At 41.3% G+C, this 15,392-nt stretch overlaps 1 protein-coding gene across 1 annotated transcript in view; it reads left to right on the plus strand.

The window, feature by feature from the left end:
- csmd2 (CUB and Sushi multiple domains 2) overlaps window positions 1–15,392 on the plus strand; it is a 217,233-nt gene that overhangs the window by 35,083 nt on the left and 166,758 nt on the right. Inside the window, exon 3 of the mRNA XM_070921819.1 lies at window positions 2,222–2,334. Within this exon, the coding sequence (XP_070777920.1) occupies window positions 2,222–2,334 (113 nt within the window). The remainder of the gene's footprint in view (window positions 1–2,221; window positions 2,335–15,392) is intronic.

The raw sequence follows: 15,392 nt of genomic DNA on the forward strand, positions 1-15,392 counted from the left end.
GTTGCTAAAACTATAGCGTTAAATTACAGAGCTAGCAAAAAACTGCTTTTAACTTTGTAAACCTGAGCATAACATTAGCCTACACTAACTGCCAGCAGAGTTAGTTAACATAACCATGTAACAGCCACAGTTAATTTTGTAGTGTGGCTAATTAGCAAAATTGTTTTTGTTGTTATGTTATGTTTTAATTGGCTACAGGTGGTAAAAATCTGCAATAACTGTCACTGTCACCGCCTAAATAACCTGTGATACCTGCATAAGTTATTTTAAATGTGAACAAGCACTAGCCTGTGTTAAATTGCTATTTGTATACCAATTTCTCCTAATGAGCACTAAACTCATCATGAAATGTTTATGAAAGTAAGCTTCATGCTCATATTAGTTATTGATATTGCCAAGTTATCACAAGTCTCAAATAATGTCAACTAATAATGAAACATCGGGGAAGAGAAGGTTAGGTGTGGGGGGGTTATTATTTTTGGACAACTCGATGAATATGTTTAACTGTTTGTTTAATTGATGAAAAAGCAGTGGAATCACTTTAGCGTTCTGTAGGCTACATAGCAGACATGTTATTTGTCACCAGTTCTAACAGTTTCAGGTTAGGGTAACATCACACAAAATCCCAGTGAGACAAGAATCCTATGCCCATGTTTATTGAGCACCACTTCCAAGAAATGATGCTGAAAGTTTGATTAGTACTTAGAATAGTTCCAGCTCAAAGCAACACATTATGAGTTATTTATGAAGTTCTCCTTTGACAGTGAATGACATCAAAGTTTTATACTCAGAACCATAAAATGAAATGAATTATCATAGTTTGACTATTTGTTGCAGGAAAAAAACCAAAGGAAAATAACATCACTTGTGTGACAAGGGACTAACACTAGTAAAGGCTAAAATATGATCAAACTAAACTGCTAAAAATGACCACAAATTTGCTTTTAAAATGTCTTACACCAGTTGAGTTCAATCTGGCGATAGATCTTGCACTGTTTGGCCAATACATATTTTTATTTTTGTGTCTGCTGTGCCTTGGCTACAATAATTCAGGCAATGTTTTGGCACTGTCTTTGGTCTGCTGCCGTGGTGTGGGGGGGTGTCTGTGTGTCATGCACACCTGGGCCACTTGGCCGCAACATCAAAGATCATGCGCGCATAATCAATATGTGTTGAAACTGTGATAGGAATTCATTTAGCATGTGTCCTCAACTGTGCTTGGAGCAGTATGGGATCTTACGTGACACTGATAAATCCAAGAAAACTACTACATTGCATAAAATGTTTTATTTTACATTCTTATTTATAATTAAGCAATTATTGAATATGGGTGTCATTGGATCTTGTGCAGTAATCACAGCAGTTATGTCCCAAATAATTACTGCTGTAGCTATATGTCCCTGTTGTGAAATTGACCAATGGACCAATTGCATCCAGGACAAAAGTAAAATGTTATTCCTACTATTGCACCACAGCTGGGAACTTGGGAGATAATTCCAAAGTTGCTCAAGTATTTTTACTCCTATATCTTAAAGTAGGATCACATATGTGTCACTCGGATCATTTTGTGCATGTCAGGACCAATTTCGTACTCTGAGATGTTTGATACAGGTCCAGGTGAATAACACTACTGAAACTAATAAAGTGGAAAATGGAAACACACGACACAGTAAATGACATTGCCCACATTAACAAGTGGTTTTTCAGAATTGTGTTAGTGAAACAGGGCTTAAAGTGACATCCAACATGAAAAGAAAATTACTTAAGATACCTTTAGACTGAGACAAGGACACTGCAGACAATAGCAAATGTATTTTCTGTTCCAGTTGAATTGCACGCCTAAAAAGTACTGGTTGGTTATTAGACATGGTTGTTGACTCGGAGTCCGACCATTTTATGTTTGTTGTCTCTTCATCTGTTTGTTTAGTCCCACACTGGCTGCTGTTTTTTCTAGTTTACTGGGGACACATGATTGCAGTTACTCTGTCTTCGCTGATGGAGAGAAATCTGTTGAGGTTTTCTGTCCTGTTGAGGTCTTGGCATTTTAATAATTTGCGGATGATTCAGAGCCTCGTTACACAAAAAGTTATCCTCTAATGCCTGAGGGAACAGCTGGCTTGATGGAAGCGGGCTTCGTACCTGACCTTGCAACCAACTGTGCTGTTGATTGGATCTTATTTTTTGTCTGACCGTTATTGTCCTTCTGTCCATTTGTTCTCAGGTTAACGGGGTTCCAGCTGCCTTCACCCATTGTGAGCACAGGCTCCAGGCTCACACTGTGGCTACTGTCTGACTACGCGGTGAGCGGGCAGGGATTTAAAGCCGTCTATGAAGGTAACACTAAACTTCCATATTATTTGTTTTTGTGCCATAGGAAAAATGATCATGTTGTTGTATTTTGTCCTGCAGCATAAATGTGGATGTGATTGATTTAAGCTCAATCTCAAAGTGCTTGTGCTATTAAATCAAGTCAAATATTCCTTAAATAATTTCTAAACCATTGCTCTCATTGTAGTAATGTATGCCAATCATTTTCCAATATGGTGGGGCTTTTCAGCCTCTCCTCTTAGTGTTTCATAGCTGAATGGGAAAAGGCTTCAGTGCTACTGAGCAAAATCTCTCAAATATTCTAACAAAAGGTAGAAAACAAAGAAAGAATATGGCGTAGACCGTAACTCATATTACGGTATGAAATTAGCAGTGTTCACTGAACTGTATCATCAGACGGTTTAATTTAAAGCCATTCTATCCAGCTAGGTTATCATCTCTTCCTTCCCAGGCCACAACTGGGACCTTTATCATGGTGACGTGGAATGCTTTATGACCCATGGCGGGATGATATTAATGATGGCACTCGTCAAACCCACGCAGGAGGAAAGGCGAGCTTAGGGAGGGGAAGGAAATACAAGCGAGTGACTAATTAGGCTAATTACCTGACAGGAGTTTGTCAGTCTTTTTGAGATATTGTGAATGTAGGGATGTGGCTCGGTGAAGCAACATCAAGCGACTCGGGAGGCCTAAGACCACATTGCGTGACTAGATAAAACCAAAAGACAAAAGAGCAAAGAGACTGTCTGTTAACTCCACTGGGAGGCAATTGGGGCGTTGTGCCTTCTCTTTCTCACTAGTGGAAACAAAACCGTCAGACTTGTCTATCTTCTGACCTTGGATGATGTAATTGTCTCTTGCTGCAAATATGTTTGCAGAAACTTTTCTTTAAAAAAAAACAAGTAACTATAGTCATTTACCACTGTAAATGATTCAATTTGGTAGTTTGAACACTTTTACTACCTGAGCTACTGCTTTCTCATTTCCTCTTTTTGTACTACACGCAGTCACACGCTCACACGCACACACTGCAGTCTATGGCGCGCACATACATCAACAAAGCTAAGTGAATAATGTGAAATAATTCAAATCTTAAACCTTGTGGTGACTTTGGCACCAGGGACACTGGGTTGAGGGATATCAAGCCTGTTGAGCATCAGGGGAAATGAGTGCAAAGACATAATTACCTGTCACCCACCTCTCATGACACTGGTGAGACAAACTGCAATGACCCCTGTCACATGGGAAAAGGTAGAGCCCCCCGCTGTGCTGAAATGTGGTGCTGACCTGCAGGTTGGACTGAATGTTAATTGGAAAGTGAGAAATACAGGAGATATGCAAAGCCACAGCATCAGGTCACTGTAACTGACTGGATTGAAGACCACCCCACCCCCTTTATTACACAGGATATGGACACATACTGTATGTATCTTAGCACTTTATTCCTTATTCCTCTGAAGATGTGAAACCGCATCCCCTCTCTGCTTCCCTTCATTCTGTTCTGTTATATTCTATTCTGCTCTTCCTTTGAACCTCTTTGGCAATTTCCTCATGGCACACACGGGTTGACTTCTCTGTGCCACCAAAATCCCACTAGGGCTCCCTGGCACAAAGGCCAAAGATAATGAACCTCCACCCCATGGTAGACCTGTTTTATCCGGTTACTAATTAAAATTAACACAAGGCTTAAACTCAGCTGGATGGTAAGAGCAGCTAGGTAAACAAACTAACAAATACCCTCTGTCTATATTCCATGCTGGCCAAAGCAAATGCTAAATATGCCACTCTAGCCATTTTCTGTGGTATGTCTGAAACATTTAGTTAAGAGATAAAAGGAGATTTAAAGTTTCAATTTAAAATCTGCCCAGTTAATTTCCCCAACAGATCTTTTCTTCTTCTTTGTATCATTTGGCAGCCTCACACCTGCTGTCGGCAGGAGTGATGTGAAGTTTCAAATAACTTTTCGGCTATTGAACTACCCAGGACGCCGAGAAACACCAGGAAGATGTCACAGAAGCTGACACACTGCTTTGTGCCGTTTTGTATGAAGTCGGTTTGACCAGAAGCCACTGGCATAGAGCCACTGTTCTGCTTTGATTTGATTAGTTCACAGATAGAAATAGTGCACAATGGTCAGCAGGGAACAAATCTGAGAACAGGCAACAACCAAAGATTGCACATAATCAGAGGTCTCAATGTGTATCATCTCAGGAAGTGTTTGTCCGGTGGTCATTTTCTTATTATTATTCTATTTATACCTTCAGTATTTTCTCACAGATAGTGTTCCATGAAGCTCCACCTGTCAGATTACACTTTTCTCATTTGGTTTTCTCTGTCTCCACAATTGTTATTTATTTAAGCGGTTTGTTACACTCCATTTGAGCCAAAGAGTCTCATAAACAAATGACTTAGCTCATAACCGTCTTTTTCCTCTTCTCATACTGCACAAGTTGCCCCCTTTTTTTTAATAGCAGTGAAATGTGACGGACAGTCTTATTTTATTGTCTAACAGAAAGCACTGTGTATCACTGCGTGTCGATAGCTCAGCCTTAGTATAGCTACACTCCTTAATGGACCAAGTTATACCACAACCAGCCTGTCAAATTATGTGTTTATTTGTGTGCGTCTTTGTCATTTCCATAATTTTCCATTTTAATGCTATTTGATGGCGCATACTCTTCGCTGTTGTTCCATTTCCCCGAACAAAACAGTCCAAGGGCAAGTGGAGCGCAGTATGTTTACCTCAGTGAAAGTAAACTTGTGTGCGTAATGTACTTTAAAGTAAATAATACCAGCTGTGTGTAGGTGGGGATTACTCAGAATGCAGCTAGCTTGCGTTACAGCTGTGAAACATCAGTAATTATGGCTTTTTAGCGGAACACGTTTGAAATTGAGGCTATTTTAGTTAAGAGAAAAGATTGTTGTTTTATGCTCATGCTTAATTGGACAGGAAGCCACCGTTCTATCTTTAGCTATTGTTGTGCCTGCTCATTACATGTGACCCACAGCCTAGCCAAAGAGGACAACTCTTGTTCTTGGCCGTTGTTGGAGGGGATCAATGCACCTCTGATTATGTTTTTGTGCACGTATGTTCATACACTTGTCTGTGTGCCTTATGTGTAGACGTCACTGAGCATGTGTGTGTTTAGCTTTTACTCGCTGGATGTCCTTCCATTTACTCGAATGGGATCAGTGTCTTTTTTTCTTCGCTTGATTGGCTTTTCTCAGCATAGCTTTTGGCAGTAAAACCTCAGTGTTCTACAGCCTCTTTTCGTATTAGGACTCTGCTTGCCATCCACCATTTTGGTGCGAGCCCATCTCGTCTATATTAGATATCTGTTCTGTTTCAGCCCACACTGCAATAAGCCTAAGTGCTGCACAGTCCATCTCCCCAACACACTGCGTAATGGCCGAGACCACTCTGAAATCTCTCCCCTCTCATCACTATGGCAACCATCAGACTCCTTTTTTTCCTGTCTTATTCTTCTCTTTCTCTTCTCCATCTCTCTGCAAAGTCTTTATTCATGTTTAATCTGTAGCTATAGAGAAGGAGGCTAACGGAGGCAAAGGGAATTAGGAACATTTGCTGAGCTTCTGAAAGTATCTGCTGGGAATAGAAGAGAACTCTTATCTCTTCTTGTCTTGCTGCATTCCTTGCGCTCCACCATTGCCTGTTTTCTCTCCTTCCTTATTCCGCTTCTCTCCTTTCTCCGCTCTACCACGAATCTCAACCTCCATGGCTCCCATATTGTGTTGCCCCCTCCCTAATGTTATCGCTCTCTCTCTTGAATATTAAAGTGCCATGATGATTATTCAGTCATGTGTCGCCAAGTTTCTCTTCCGTTTGTGTCTTAGTTGCATATTCAGTGTGTCTCCCAACTGGGTCAGCCGAAGGAAAAAAAGAACCACAGCCAGCCCTGCCGTACGACTCTAGCAGTCTGCCTCCTCAGCATTAAGTCACTGCAGGTGTCTGAAACAGGAAAAAAAAGACATGCCCACAATATTTCATGAAGTAATTTAGTATACGTTTTTAACACCAGTCTTGCTTGTAGTCATATCTCAAACTTTAAATTCATTGCTTGCTATATATCCAAGATCTGCGTCTGAGTCAAAGGGGAATTATAAATGAATTTAAACAATGCGTTGGTAGTACTGCATTAGAAAGAAGAGAGAAATCTAAATAAAATGTCAATCAGCCAATCAGTGGTTATGTGAGGGGTTTGGTGGAACAATAAGTGGCCATAAGCAATCTCATTTGTTATCAAAGTGAGTAAAGGAGCAGCAGAGGGAGTCCTTCCAGCAACACAGCCTTCTCCTGCATCCATCAGAGCTGATCTACAATAGTCTCTCTACCCCCCCCCCCCCCCCCCCCCCTCCCTTAGCATGAGAGGGAGGAAGGTGGGGGCCGAGGAGATGAGGGTGATGAGAAAGCAGTGAAGCATGAGTGAGTCTAGTGCCTAATTGAAAAATGAGGCTCGTCTCTTTAAGTCGGGGACTTGGCCAAATGAACGTGTGATGACAGAGGCAAAAGAAGAGCATAGACCTGGATCAAATCCTACCATCCCTCCCCCATCTATTTCCCTTCCACGGGGACTAATACACATTTTACTCAGGGGTATATTATGGCCCTGTTTGTGTGTTTGTGTCATTTAAAGGGAGGGGTTGAGGGGCTTTTAAAACCTGCTGAGCACCTAAGAGATACTTTCCTTGGGTGTTGTTGCTGCTTGCTCTGGTAAAATTGGTTTTGATTAGGAAAGATACACAAAAGTAATTGTTTGCCAAAGAGCAATTTACATTGATTGTTTGGATGATTTTGATTGCATATTCAGCATCATTCAGCATAAATATTATATTCCTGTCTTTTCTCTATTGACATATACTGGCTTCTCACAATATTAGCAGCGCTGTCAGCTTTTTTAGAGATTCTCATTTGGCTGCAAACAACGCAGTCCACTTTTTGATTAAATGTAGCCTCCAGCATGTAATAATAATAGTAAATATCATTGTACCAGAAGAAAATAAATGACAAAAATACATAAGGAACATTCCTGTAACACATTGAAACAAATAATAATCATAATAAGTCAAAACGGTTATCAGCTGGAAATGACTCTTTTATTGTTTTTATTAATTAGCTCACACATGTGTGCCCCTGTTTGCTTCTAAACCAGAATACGGCCATTCCACATGCAGTGTGCATGGAGGCATCGCTCCACTGTCATGTCTCTGTAGCTGTTATGGAGCACTTACCCTGTCAGTAAGCGTTAGTTTAAGGTGAGATTGGTGCACATAGAGGTTGAGCACACAGGTGCAGGTTATTGTCGTGTTATTGCTGTAGTTATGTCAAAACAAGCACATGTTGAGCTGAAATGCAGCTACGCTGAAGGTGAGGTTGCTTTAACGTGGATGAATCAAAGAAACATAATGATAGGTTGTCTAAGGTTATAATTACAAGTTTGGTCTAAATACTGTTCTCAGTTTCTAATTACTATACAGTTTTACTAAGTTTTCAACTCTCTACTTGTGGGAGTAATGGGGATTTTGGGACAAGAAAGGAATTACAGGGCTAATACATTGCTACCATGAAAACCTATAAGCAATAAACTTTTCTCTGGCTATCTTATTATACACACACTTGCATTACAGTAGCCGGATATGGAATGAAAAACCATGTTTCAACTCAAACATTCAACTCCAATGACTTCTAGTGACAATGAAGTGACATGGCACATTTCTTGGGTTTCAGCTAAAATATACTGAAGCTTTTGAGAATGCAGCAATGACGTTTAAAAGATCATGTGACTTCCCTGCGCAATGCCTGGTGAAACTCATCTTACACTCATGACAGAGTCAAAGACAAAGCAACAGGTCTCACACGTACATTGGGTGAATTTTGTGACATTTCATGCATTCAGTGTATTTTGTAGCATCTTTGTAGCTATTCTTTGATACAGAAACCCATGCTACTCAAAGTGGCCTTTCTGATGGCCTTGTGTTTCACCTAGCTTCAAGTTGCCTTGAATATCTCATGATATTAATGGTTTGAATAGAGAATAATTAATTTAAATTTAAAATTTAAATTTAAATTAATTTAAACATTGCTTCATGACTGTTTAGTTTCTGAAGGAGTTGTGCCACGTCACTGTTTTTAATGTGGTTTGGTGTCCTCAGTTCAGTACTGTATTCAGGTAAATAAATTACCTGAATATGGTGATTGGTGTGTGAGTGTGCTCTGGCAGAAGGTCAGGCACCAGAGAAGACTGCAGCCCCCTTAAATGTCAACATGGTTTCAAGCTGCTGGCAGCCGCATTAGGCATGGAGTTTGTTAAAATGCACTGCAAATACTGTGGAATATCGTTTCTAATAGAGTAAATATGTTCAGAAGGAATCTCCGACAAGCTTTGATATCTTTCACGGCTGCTGTCTGCTGACTATGGTTCTTTCTGGTCTAACTACCTTGACTGCTCTCTGGGCAGGGCTGGTTATGAATACACTTTGTATGGTAGTGTGTGTGTGTGTGTGTGTGTATGTGTGTGTACGCATGCATAAGTGTATGCATGCACATATGCGCGGCAGTCTTTCCTCAGCTGTGAAAACAAGGAGGCTGATGCCACCTCAAAGGAAGCGCTGCTTACCGATACACTACAACAGAACAGTACACTCACTGCAGCTCTATGCGTCTTTCAACAACTGCAACTTAGTATTCAACACAAAACATGTCCGGTCCAATAGCCCCTTTGTTACTTAGAGTATTGCTGTTTACTTTGACTCAATTATTATGATTGCAAAAACTAGTAAGTCACAGGTTTAAAATGCTTTTGTTAGTTTACTGACTATTCTGCAAGGTGTTTGTGCTAAGCCAGATAAAGGTGCAGATATTACAGTAATGAATGCATAGCCAGATCAAAAGCTGATGTTATCTAAACATCAAGTCCCCAAATGTCCACCTCAAGTCTGGAGTCACTGGAGTAGAGTGGTTGCCATAGCAGCACACCAAAGCCTTTTATAATATGGACTGTAAATGTCAACCATGTAAGAGTTCAATAAAGCCTTGAACAGGAATCTACTGTAAGAGATTAGGGCCACGTAGATGCCTCCAGACTTGGCCACAGTCCAGTTTTTGTGTGGTCGCAGGCGTGAAGAAGAGGCAGTTTTTGTTTATTGATGTCTGCTCTCTCTCAAGTAGTGACTCACTGCTGTTATTTCCATGAAACCATATGGGTGAAATCCTCACCTGGACTTTCTGTAAACAGATCTGTTCATGTGTGTTTTCCTGTGTGCATTTGCGCATTTGCGCGTCCTCTGTGACTAACCAGGTCCAGAACATCTTGATCCTGTATTTCGCTGATTTATACAAGGCAAAATTCAGGCCTTGTGAAGTATTTTCGTCAACTCCCCATAGGTTGTTTTTTTTAGAGAATTCATTCAACAGTGCAACCTTGCAAGCCTTCAATTAAGCCTTCTAGCAAGACAGTATTTGGTTTGCAATTTCTTCCGCAAGCATATTTAAACCGCCAGTATTATTTCTTTTTTCTGAGCCTTTGCTGCATGTTGTTGCGCTTATCTATAAAACACCAGCTTCAGTAAAAGTTTTGAACTTGAAATGTTACTGAAGTTGCTGTAATTGATTGCAAAGAGCATCACCGTCTTTCAGGAAAGCCAAAGCTAATTCAGTCATTTGGGACACAATAGCCACCCTGGTGATTCTGGTGGGACTGTTAATTACACACCTGCCCTCACAAAAGATGAATGCCTTTCTAATTTTGTCATAGAGGCTGCAGGTCCAATGTAGCTGCTATTCAAAACCTGCTCCAAGCACCACGTGGATGTATTTGTTCACGTGGTGCAGCTTTGCTCCAGGGAGAACGCCACAGTGACAGACAGATATACTGTAAGCGGAAGAAGCCAGGAACAAGTGCTTCAGAATGGGGTTCAAGAGCCTGAACTTAGTTAATGTTAAATGGAAGCCCAGCTATTATGGGCTGTAATTTAACTGAATGTATTTACTAATTTTCTTGTAAAATGTGGGCTGTCTGGCACGTCCGGGTAAGCAGAGCTTCCACTCTGGCAGATTGTAGCTGTTATTAGTCTCTGGCATGGGAATCGGCCGCCAGCGTGTCTGACCGTTAAATGCTTCTGACACTTAATTAATGGCTGATTGTTGTGTGGCAGTTCTCCGTCAGCCTAATGAAGACTGTTTCGGCTCACACCCACACACACACACACACACACACAATTACATAAACACACACATACTACTATGCCTGGCATGCACACTGACTTTCACAAACACACGTTGTAAATCAATATTCCAATGTACGGGAAACATTCAGACGACTCTCAAGAAATGTTGATGATTTTTGTGCAGCTTACCCATGGTGCATTAGTATTTCAAGCCTGTATTTTCATCTTTACTACTAAATCAGTGAATTTTCTTCTTTTTTTTTTTTTTTTTTACAAATTAGAATAATTATGAGAAAAATGATCTTTTCTGGCTCTATTTCTCTGTATCTCGTATTCTCCGTCAACAGTCTAAATTATTTGTACACTTGACAAAATAGTGAGTGAAGTCAAACACCAGCTCCTCAGACTTGGGTCAAGTGTAATCATGCATTAGACTGTTCTTAACTTAGAATACTGGGCTGGTTCGGTTAAGAGAGTGATGTTGTTGTTGAAATCCTTCCAGCCGTCTCTTTCCCTGCTTCACATTATGTTAATATTTGATACTGAATCCCACATCTGAGCCTTTTTGGGATTATTTTTCATATTTTCTTTATTCCTTTTCTCCTCTTTTTATAGAACTGACACGAGCTAAGAGAGCTCTTGACAGTTCCCATTGCCCCGCAAGTCATTGCCAGGCACGTCGGCTCTGCACAGCACTGCAAGACACACTCATTTTTTTGGGTCTCTACCCTCATTCCTTCTTGCCCTCCATTTATTTTCTGGGTGAATGACCGGCAAGACAGGGTCTGGTCTGCGGTCAGGACAAGTTGTTGTTTTGATCTCCAGATAACACTCACACACCATAGCTGCACACAGACACATCTGCACAGAAGATACACGAGCGCACCCTTTCACACAAGTGGAAACAGGAGTGCACACTTAAACATAGCATGATGCATCCACTGCGCAGTGGAGCATGTACAGAGAGGTCATCTTTCTCAGTGAACCCGTAGCTTTGGGTGAGTTTGTTTGCAGTGCCTCAGAGCAGCAGCCCAAGAAGTGTGTGCATGTGTATTCTCTATAACTGCCTGCTTGGGGCAGCTACACATGTATGTCTCAGTTTGTACAAAAGTAAACACGTACTCACTGACAATATCATGATCATTTAGAAAAACAAATGTTTTGCAGATAATTTAATTCAGTTTGTTGACGTTCAGTTGTTTTTTAGATTACTTCTCTTTGCTCGTTTTGGCAGACATCTGCATCCAGTAATACAAAGTTAAATATAATGTACATTATAGGGATCAGAGTGTGTGCATAGCCAGTGTACTATTTGCTGTTTTATTTATAAATGTATATAGGCTGCTGTACCAATCCACTTAACTATATGGATTCATCAACTATATGGAATAAAATTTGAGTACTGTCATTTTGATACATGCTGTTTATCACCCACTCCTTTTTTTGTCGTATCGTATTTTCTTTATTTATTAATTCTATACATTTTAATCTCTGTAAAAAAAAAAGGTAAGCTTTTGCACTTCAAAGTCAATAATTGAAATCAATCCACGAATATAAGTGAGCTCATATTTAAAGGGGACTATGAACATACCCGTGTTTCTCACACAGCTCACGTGTGAAAAACATGCAGTCCCTCTGCAAATGCGGCCCTGTGGTATGGGGATGTTTTACAGAGTGCCTGGAGCAAGCAGCGTGTGTGTGTGTGTGTGTCGCGCTTATATGAGAGTGCATATGTGTGTGACTTTGCAATGGGCTGAACTCATGTTGGTGGATTGCAGCAGAGGAAGCCTGTCCCACTGTGGGGAAGCAACTGAGGTGTTCGGCAGTGTGACAATGTCACAAAGTGACAGACAGACTCGGGCGAATACTAGGGCAGTGGGCGGGATATGTTGGCAGTGTTGTGTATCTATTTGTGTGTGCGCGGGCGTGCGGTTGTGTACATTTCTGTACTGCACATACATACGAAGTTGTCTGCTGTGCAGTCAGGAAGAGTGAACATTGAGGTTGCTTCTCCCATGTCTGTGTTGATATTGCTTCTGCGAAAGGCCCTCTGCTCCCTGCTGTTTCCACACTGACAGACTACCCACTGACAGGGCCTACCCTCACTGCATCCTAACAAAGGGAGAGGGAGATTGTGAGGAAGACATGGGGGAGACACAGGAAAAGAGACATCAACTGGTGGAGAGGTGTTAGCCACAGAAAGAACTGAGAGGGAGATGGAAAGGGAAAAGAATAGAAAAACAGAAAGAAAAAGGGAGTCTGAGAGATAGAAAGACAAGGATGACTCACAGCTGTGAAGTAAGGGATGAAGCTATGAGGGAATCTTCTTGCTCCACCCTGTTGGAGATTCATCATCGCAAAAAGCAGGTCAGATGAACACAAGGAACGCCACACGGCACATTTGCTGCACCGTTACTCATGCACAGCGCTCACCCTTCTCCACAGCCATGCATTTTTAAGTCCATGAGCTCATCTCCCCAAAAAGCACCAGTAACCTAAACTGCTCTCACTTCTCGTCTGACATACCACTTCGTTATTGGGCTTTGACAGCACAAAATGTCATCCGAAACACTTCATCCCCTTTACCTGTGTTGTTTGACTTCTCTAAAAGGTTGCTAGTGTTGTTATTCCTGCACTGTTTACGTGTGGCACCAGTCTGGCACACTAATTCTGCCACTTTATGAAAATGTGTAATTAAGCGCCTCGGTTGGCCTCTTGTAAATGTCATCTGCTCAGCCCTCCGGATCGTAGACTTTGATGTAATTAATTCCAGCCTGAGATAACCCCCATCATCCAGCTTGCTGTAAGTAAGGGTGATAGTTCACATTTTGAAACTGTGCCCCCTTCTCAATGAGAGGCATTTGGATAAATCCACTTCTATGTGCGATGTGCACAGCAAGTGAGTTAGTCATCTAAATAACATGTTTTTTTCAACTTATTAGCTCTATTTTAGTTTTCTGGCTAGTTTGCCCATCACAATAATTATATAATCTTTTGGGGTTTTTCTTTGACTTGATGGAATCAGTCCGATAATTTCTCAGTCGCTACTTTTGATAGTGTTTGATGTTTGGTACCGCAAAAAGTCAATCAAATCTAAGTAAAAAAAGTCCGAAAATGTGTGTTGCTGCACATATGCATGTAGGTCATAGTCTCTTTTCTTGACTTTCCAGTCACATATTGGAAATCAGCAATCCACAGGCTGCTCATTTTCAGCCAGCAGCCATTGATTTGTTGTTGGTGGATTTTATCAGCTGTTGTTAGTCTGCGAGTTGGCCAAACTACAAAATTAAAATCTTTGTTGCTGTCTGCTAAATGTACTCTGATGTCTGGACCATTTATGAACCTGAACCTGACTTCTCCACTTCTCTCTCTTTTTCATCCCTCTTCCTCCCTTGCTCCATCTGTCTTGCCCTCGCTAACAGTCATTTTTTATCCTTCTCTCCCGGCCTCTATCTCTCATCAGGATTAGCCTCCTTTGCTTGTTAGCGTGCTAGCTCTTTTTCTCCCTCCCTCCCACATTTGTCTCTCCGCACAATCCCTGTTTTGTGTGGATTAGTGCCCGTATTGTCCTCGGATTAGGGTGTCATTGTTTCTGAGCTGGGAGGAGGTAGGACGTGCTCATGAATATGTGTGTGTGTGTGTGTGCGTGTGTGTGTACAGTATGTTTGAATGTGTATCCACATTTGAGAGCGAGGTGATGAATCCCCTTTTGTACAGGGAGCTTTTTTTTTTAACAACATGCAAGCAGCACAAAGTAGAAAGGTTTCTAATGCCTGATGGGAAGCTCTGTGACTTATGTGCTCTTTTCTTGTTGATCTAATTGGCATTTGTCTTCTTCACTGCCAAGTGTCGATGCAGGAGTATGTGCTAGGTGTAAGCAATATGGTTGACAAAAGCTTGGAACTTAGAGAAAATTAGTGTCCACTTGTGCTTGGGTAATTGAAGGCCAGAACGGCAGGGAAGCGAGCCCTCGTCATGTTTTCATGTTCTGTCACTCATCACAGACAGAGAGAGAGAGAGAGAGAGAGAGAGAGAGAGAGAGAGGATAGGACTATAAAGGATGTATCTGTATTGATATCGTAGCGGGGGGTTCTGTGTTAGCTCGGTGTGACAGAGATGCTCGGCAGGTGGGAGGCAGGAGAGGTCTGTGGATATGCTGCGACTGTCAAGATTGCGCAAGAAATTCCAGGCAATACCATATCAGACTTCTCATCTATTGTTTGTGACAGTGTGGCATTTACTGGCTTATTTACTCTTCCCTCGCAGGTAAATTGGTGTGACAGTTTATCGATCCACAAAAGCTGCTGGAGTTAAATAGTTATTCAGAGAGATGGTATATAATCATGCTATCTTTTTGCGTCGGCTGTTGGGTTTGCGGTCTTTCGGTTCCCCTCAATTGCTTCCTTCCAATTAGTTTGATTGGAATTCAACTTTTAACAGCGTGTGTTAAGTGTATTTACTGAAGACTCCAGTCCAGGCGACTTCAATAAATAAAGCCACATTTATCATTAGGCAGCTGCGTAATCAGATTTATCATTAAGATTGCATTGCATGCATGTTACCATCCATGATGAAATGCCCGGCGACGGTTATGAACAGTAACCAGTGCATTCTTTCTCATTGCTTTAATTGATATCAACAAGCGGTTTCTTCTTGGCCGCTGTGTTTAATCATTTCTCTGTTTACTAGGCTGCTCCAATGCGCAGTAATTCATCAGGCCGGGACTTATCGATCAGCCATTGCCAATTCCCTCCACTCATCCCTTTCAGACCTTATCGACTTTTAAGAATTCACTTGTTAGCCACCTAAGTGTTAAAGGTCAAATGTAAGGGGGTAGTCCATTTGCTTTAGGAAGTTGTGACTCTAGTCAAAACTACTAA

This window comes from Enoplosus armatus, chromosome 16 (genome assembly GCF_043641665.1).
Source record: "Enoplosus armatus isolate fEnoArm2 chromosome 16, fEnoArm2.hap1, whole genome shotgun sequence".
NCBI classification, from domain to species: Eukaryota; Metazoa; Chordata; class Actinopteri; order Centrarchiformes; family Enoplosidae; genus Enoplosus; species Enoplosus armatus.